Below are 7500 nucleotides of genomic sequence, written 5' to 3' on the forward strand. Positions count from 1 at the left end.
ACTCACGCCACCACGTCTAACGGTTGACATTCTGCATTGAGTTTTGCAAGGATATGCTGCTTGACACTCAAGACAAGTGATGCAGGTAGATATGTCACCCCCCCCCGTTACAGGGGCACGGGGCTGATAATTCCCTTAATTTTCCGCCTGTCAATGTCTTGGCCAAAGTTGAATTGTTGCAGGTGTTTCGAATTCTGGTGCAAGTCATGACGAGAGCAAGGACAAAAGGATTCAGCTGTATTCAACTTCCGGATTACTAACAGATTGGTCACCAAATCAAAGGTCAAATCGAAATACAATTCAACCCCATAAAAACACTTACGGTTCGCAAAAGAATCTGTTCCCGCTCAAACTTTATCTGTGAACACAAAACAGAATGAAGGACAATTATAGCAGGGTGATCCCTCAGAACTGACCCTCTGACAGTGCGGCACTCCCTCAGTACTGACCCTCTGACAGTGCGGCACTCCCTCAGTACTGACCCTCTGACAGTGCGGCACTCCCTCAGTACTGACCCTCTGACAATGCAGCACTCCCTCAGTACTGACCCTCTGACAGTGCGGCACTCCCTCAGTACTGACACTCTGACAGTGCGGCACTCCCTCAGTACTGACACTCTGACAGTGCGGCACTCCCTCAGTACTGACCCTCTGACAGTGCGGCACTCCCTCAGTACTGACACTCTGACAGTGCAGCACTCCCTCAGTGCTGACCCTCTGACAGTGCAGCACTCCCTCAGTACTGACCCTCTGACAGTGCAGCTCTCCCTCAGTACTGACCCTCTGACAGTGCGGCACTCCCTCAATACTGACCCTCTGACAGTGCGGCACTCCCTCAGTACTGACCCTCTGACAGTGCAGCACTCCCTGAGTACTGACCCTCTGACAGTGCAGCACTCCCTCAGAACTGACCCTCTGACAGTGCGGCACTCCCTCAGTACTGACCCTCTGACAGTGCAGCACTCCCTCAGTTCTGACCCTCTGACAGTGCAGCACTCCCTCAGTACTGACCCTCTGACAGTGCGGCACTCCCTCAGTACTGACCCTCTGACAGTGCAGCACTCCCTCAGTACTGACCCTCTGACAGTGCGGCACTCCCTCAGTACTGACCCTCTGACAGTGCGGCACTCCCTCAGTACTGACCGTCTGACAGTGCGGCACTCCCTCAGTACTGACCCTCTGACAGTGCGGCACTCCCTCAGTACTGGCCCTCTGACAGTGCGGCACTCCCTCAGTACTGACCCTCTGACAGTGCGGCACTCCCTCAGTACTGACCCTCTGACAGTGCAGCACTCACTCAGTACTGACCCTCTGACAGTGCAGCACTCCCTCAGTACTGACCCTCGGACAGTGCAGCACTCCCTCAGTACTGACCCTCTGACAGTGCGGCACTCCCTCAGTACTGACCCTCTGACAGTGCAGCACTCCCTCAGTACTGACCCTCTGACAGTGCGGCACTCCCTCAGTACTGACCCTCTGACAGTGCGGCACTCCCTCAGTACTGACCCTCTGACAGTGCAGCACTCCCTCAGTACTGACCCTCGGACAGTGCAGCACTCCCTCAGTACTGACCCTCGGACAGTGCGGCACTCCCTCAGTACTGACCCTCTGACAGTGCAGCACTCCCTCAGTACTGACCTCTGACAGTGCAGTACTCCCACAGCACTGACCCTCTGACAGTGCAGCACTCCCTCAGTACTTCCCCTCTGACAGTGTGGCACTCCATCAGTACTGACCCTCTGACAGTGCGGCACTCCCTCAGTACTGACCCTACGACAGTGCAGCACTCCGTCAGTACTGACCCTCGGACAGTGCGGCACTCCCTCAGTACTGACCCTCTGACAGTGCAGCACTCCCTCAGTACTGACCCTCTGACAGTGCGGCACTCCCTCAGTACTGACCCTCTGACAGTGCGGCACTCCCTCAGTACTGACCCTCTGACAGTGCAGCACTCCCTCAGTACTGACCCTCTGGCAGTGCGGCACTCCCTCAGTACTGACCCTCTGGCAGTGCGGCACTCCCTCAGTACTGACCCTCTGACAGTGCAGCACTCCCTCAGTACTGACCCTGTTGACAGTGCAGCACTCCCTCAGTACTGACCCTCTGACAGTGCAGCACTCCCTCAGTACTGACCCTCTGACAGTGCAGCACTCCCTCAGTACTGACGCTCTGACAGTGCAGCACTCCCTCAGTACTGACCCTCTGACAGTGCAGGACTCCCTCAGTACTGACCCTCTGACAGTGCGGCACTCCCTCAGTACTGACCCTCCCACAGTGCGGCACTCCCTCAGTACTGACCCTCTGACAGTGCGGCACTCCCTCAGTACTGACCCTCTGACAGTGCAGCACTCCCTCAGTACTGACCCTCTGACAGTGCGGCACTCCCTCAGTACTGACCCTCTGACAGTGCGGCACTCCCTCAGTACTGACCGTCTGACAGTGCGGCACTCCCTCAGTACTGACCCTCTGACAGTGCGGCACTCCCTCAGTACTGACCCTCTGACAGTGCAGCACTCCCTCAGTTCTGACCCTCTGACAGTGCGGCACTCTCTCAGTACTGATCCTCTGACAGTGCAGTGCTCTCTCAGTACTGACTCTCTGACAGTGCAGCACTCCCTCAGTTCTGACCCTCGGACAGTGCGGCACTCCCTCAGTACTGACCCTCGGACAGTGCAACACTCCCTCAGTACTGAACTTCCGACAGTGCAGCACTCCCTCAGTACTGAACTTCCGACAGTGCGGCACTCCCTCAGTACTGACCCTGTGACAGTGCGGCACTCCCTCAGTACTGACGCTCTGGCAGTGCGGCACTCCCTCACTACTGACGCTCTGGCAGTGCGGCACTCCCTCAGTACTGACCCTCTGGCAGTGCGGCACTCCCTCAGTACTGACCCTCTGACAGTGCAGCACTCCCTCAGTACTGACCCTGTTGACAGTGCAGCACTCCCTCAGTACTGACCCTCTGACAGTGCAGCACTCCCTCAGTACTGACCCTCTGACAGTGCAGCACTCCCTCAGTACTGACGCTCTGACAGTGCAGCACTCCCTCAGTACTGACCCTCTGACAGTGCGGCACTCCCTCAGTACTGACCCTCCCACAGTGCGGCACTCCCTCAGTACTGACCCTCTGACAGTGCGGCACTCCCTCAGTACTGACCCTCTGACAGTGCGGCACTCCCTCAGTACTGACCCTCTGACAGTGCGGCACTCCCTCAGTACTGACCCTCTGACAGTGCGGCACTCCCTCAGTACTGACCGTCTGACAGTGCGGCACTCCCTCAGTACTGACCCTCTGACAGTGCGGCACTCCCTCAGTACTGACCCTCTGACAGTGCAGCACTCCCTCAGTTCTGACCCTCTGACAGTGCGGCACTCCCTCAGTACTGACACTCTGACAGTGCGGCACTCCCTCAGTACGGACTCTCTGACAGTGCGGCACTCCCTCAGTACTGACCCTCTGACAGTGCAGCACTCCCTCAGTACTGACCCTCTGACAGTGCAGCACTCCCTCAGTACTGACTCTCTGACAGTGCGGCACTCCCTCAGTACGGACTCTCTGACAGTGCGGCACTCCCTCAGTACTGACCCTCTGACAGTGCGGCACTCCCTCAGTACTGACTCCCTGACAGTGCAGCACTCCCTCAGTACTGACCCTCTGACAGTGCGGCACTCCCTCAGTACTGAGCCTCTGACAGTGCGGCACTACCTCAGTACTGACCCTCTGACAGTACCGCACTCCCTCAGTACTGACCCTCTGACAGTGCAGCACTCCCTCAGTACTGACCCTCTGACAGTGCGGCACTCCCTCAGTACTGACCCTCTGACAGTGCAGCACTCCCTCAGTACTGACCTTCTGACAGTGCAGCACTCCCTCAGTACTGACCCTCTGACAGTGCAGCGATCCCTCAGTACTGACCCTCTGACAGTGCAGCACTCCCTCAGTACTGACCCTCTGACAGTGCGGCACTCCCTCAGTACTGACCCTCTGACAGTGCAACACTCCCTCAGCACTGACCCTCCGACAGTGCGGCACTCCCTCAGTACTGAACCTTTGACTGTGCAGCACTCCCTCAGTACTGACCCTCTGACAGTGCGGCACTCCCTCAGTACTGACCCTCTGACAGTACCGCACTCCCTCAGTACTGACCCTCTGACAGTGCAGCACTCTCTCAGCACTGACCCTCTGACAGTGCGCCACTCCCTCAGTACTGACCCTCTGACAGTGCAGCACTCCCTCAGTACTGACCCTCCGACAGTGCGGCACTCCCTCAGTACTGATCCTCTGACAGTGCAGTGCTCTCTCAGTACTGACTCTCTGACAGTGCAGCACTCCCTCAGTTCTGACCCTCTGACAGTGCAGCACTCCCTCAGTACTGACCCTCTGACAGTGCGGCACTCCCTCAGTACTGACCCTCTGACAGTGCAGCGATCCCTCAGTACTGACCCTCTGACAGTGCAGCACTCCCTCAGTACTGACCCTCTGACAGTGCGGCACTCCCTCAGTACTGACCCTCTGACAGTGCAACACTCCCTCAGCACTGACCCTCCGACAGTGCGGCACTCCCTCAGTACTGAACCTTTGACTGTGCAGCACTCCCTCAGTACTGACCCTCTGACAGTGCGGCACTCCCTCAGTACTGACCCTCTGACAGTACCGCACTCCCTCAGTACTGACCCTCTGACAGTGCAGCACTCTCTCAGCACTGACCCTCTGACAGTGCGCCACTCCCTCAGTACTGACCCTTTGACTGTGCAGCACTCCCTCAGTACTGACCCTCTGACAGTACCGCACTCCCTCAGTACTGACCCTCTGACAGTGCAGCACTCTCAGTACTGACCCTCTGACAGTGCGGCACTCCCTCAGTACTGACCCTTTGACTGTGCAGCACTCCCTCAGTACTGACCCTCTGACAGTACCGCACTCCCTCAGTACTGACCCTCTGACAGTGCAGCACTCCCTCAGTACTGACCCTCTGACCGTGCAGCACTCCCTCAGTACTGACCCTTTGACTGTGCAGCACTCCCTCAGTACTGACCATCTGATAGTGCGGCACCCCATCAGTACTAACCCTCTGACAGTGTGGCACTCCCTCAGTACTGACCCTCTGACAGTACCGCACTCCCTCAGTACTGACCCTCTGACAGTGTGGCACTCCCTCAGTACTGACCCTCTGACAGTACCGCACTCCCTCAGTACTGACCCTCTGACAGTGCAGCACTCCCTCAGTACTGACCCTCTGACAGTGCAGCACTCCCTCAGTACTGACTCTCTGACAGTGCAGCACTCCCTCAGTACTGACCCTCTGACAATGCCGCACTCCCTCAGTACTGACCCTCTGACAGTGCAGCACTCCCTCAGTACTGACCCTCTGACAGTGCGGCACTCCCTCAGTACTGACCCTCTGACAGTGCAGCACTCCCTCAGTACTGACTCTCTGACAGTGCAGCACTCCCTCAGTTCTGACCCTCTGACAGTGCAGCACTCCCTCAGTACTGACCCTCTGACAGTGCGGCACTCCCTCAGTACTGACCCTCTGACAGTACCGCACTCCCTCAGTACTGACCCTCTGACAGTGCAGCACTCTCTCAGCACTGACCCTCTGACAGTGCGCCACTCCCTCAGTACTGACCCTTTGACTGTGCAGCACTCCCTCAGTACTGACCCTCTGACAGTACCGCACTCCCTCAGTACTGACCCTCTGACAGTGCAACACTCCCTCAGCACTGACCCTCCGACAGTGCGGCACTCCCTCAGTACTGATCCTCTGACAGTGCAGTGCTCTCTCAGTACTGACTCTCTGACAGTGCAGCACTCCCTCAGTTCTGACCCTCTGACAGTGCAGCACTCCCTCAGTTCTGACCCTCTGACAGTGCAGCACTCCCTCAGTACTGATCCTCTGACAGTGCAGCACTCCCTCAGTACTGACCGTCTGACAGTGCGGCACTCCCTCAGTACTGACCCTCTGACAGTGCGGCACTCCCTCAGTACTGACCCTCTGACAGTGCGGCACTCCCTCAGTACTGACCCTCTGACAGTGCGGCACTCCCTCAGTACTGACCCTCTGACAGTGCAGCACTCCCTCAGTACTGACCTCTGACAGTGCAGTACTCCCACAGCACTGACCCTCTGACAGTGCAGCACTCCCTCAGTACTTCCCCTCTGACAGTGTGGCACTCCATCAGTACTGACCCTCTGACAGTGCGGCACTCCCTCAGTACTGACCCTACGACAGTGCAGCACTCCGTCAGTACTGACCCTCGGACAGTGCGGCACTCCCTCAGTACTGACCCTCGGACAGTGCAACACTCCCTCAGTACTGAACTTCCGACAGTGCAGCACTCCCTCAGTACTGAACTTCCGACAGTGCGGCACTCCCTCAGTACTGACCCTGTGACAGTGCGGCACTCCCTCAGTACTGACCCTCTGGCAGTGCGGCACTCCCTCAGTACTGACCCTCTGGCAGTGCGGCACTCCCTCAGTACTGACCCTCTGACAGTGCAGCACTCCCTCAGTACTGACCCTGTTGACAGTGCAGCACTCCCTCAGTACTGACCCTCTGACAGTGCAGCACTCCCTCAGTACTGACCCTCTGACAGTGCAGCACTCCCTCAGTACTGACGCTCTGACAGTGCAGCACTCCCTCAGTACTGACCCTCTGACAGTGCGGCACTCCCTCAGTACTGACCCTCCCACAGTGCGGCACTCCCTCAGTACTGACCCTCTGACAGTGCGGCACTCCCTCAGTACTGACCCTCTGACAGTGCAGCACTCCCTCAGTACTGACCCTCTGACAGTGCGGCACTCCCTCAGTACTGACCCTCTGACAGTGCGGCACTCCCTCAGTACTGACCGTCTGACAGTGCGGCACTCCCTCAGTACTGACCCTCTGACAGTGCGGCACTCCCTCAGTACTGACCCTCTGACAGTGCAGCACTCCCTCAGTTCTGACCCTCTGACAGTGCGGCACTCTCTCAGTACTGATCCTCTGACAGTGCAGTGCTCTCTCAGTACTGACTCTCTGACAGTGCAGCACTCCCTCAGTTCTGACCCTCTGACAGTGCAGCACTCCCTCAGTACTGACCCTCTGACAGTGCGGCACTCCCTCAGTACTGACCCTCTGACAGTGCAGCACTCCCTCAGTTCTGACCCTCTGACAGTGCAGCACTCCCTCAGTACTGATCCTCTGACAGTGCAGCACTCCCTCAGTACTGACCCTCTGACAGTGCAGCACTCCCTCAGTACTGACACTCTGACAGTGCGGCACTCCCTCAGTACGGACTCTCTGACAGTGCGGCACTCCCTCAGTACTGACCCTCTGACAGTGCAGCACTCCCTCAGTACTGACCCTCTGACAGTGCAGCACTCCCTCAGTACTGACTCTCTGACAGTGCGGCACTCCCTCAGTACGGACTCTCTGACAGTGCGGCACTCCCTCAGTACTGACCCTCTGACAGTGCGGCACTCCCTCAGTACTGACTCCCTGACAGTGCAGCACTCCCT

At 57.8% G+C, this 7500-nt stretch overlaps 2 protein-coding genes across 2 annotated transcripts in view; one reads left to right on the forward strand and one right to left on the reverse strand.

Annotated features, from left to right (window-relative positions):
- Positions 1–260, forward strand: part of LOC140411274 (protein phosphatase Slingshot homolog 1-like) — a 121567-nt gene extending 121307 nt beyond the window's left edge. The window contains exon 5 of the mRNA XM_072500396.1: positions 183–260. Within this exon, the coding sequence (XP_072356497.1) occupies positions 183–260 (78 nt within the window). The remainder of the gene's footprint in view (positions 1–182) is intronic.
- A 23-nt stretch (positions 261–283) lies between these two features.
- LOC140411275 (lysine-specific demethylase 2A-like) overlaps positions 284–7500 on the reverse strand; it is a 274485-nt gene continuing 267268 nt past the window's right edge. Inside the window, 1 exon segment of the mRNA XM_072500397.1 lies at positions 284–358. Within this exon segment, the coding sequence (XP_072356498.1) occupies positions 284–358 (75 nt within the window).

The sequence above is a fragment of the Scyliorhinus torazame genome, chromosome 4 (genome assembly GCF_047496885.1).
Source record: "Scyliorhinus torazame isolate Kashiwa2021f chromosome 4, sScyTor2.1, whole genome shotgun sequence".
Classification (NCBI taxonomy): Eukaryota; Metazoa; Chordata; class Chondrichthyes; order Carcharhiniformes; family Scyliorhinidae; genus Scyliorhinus; species Scyliorhinus torazame.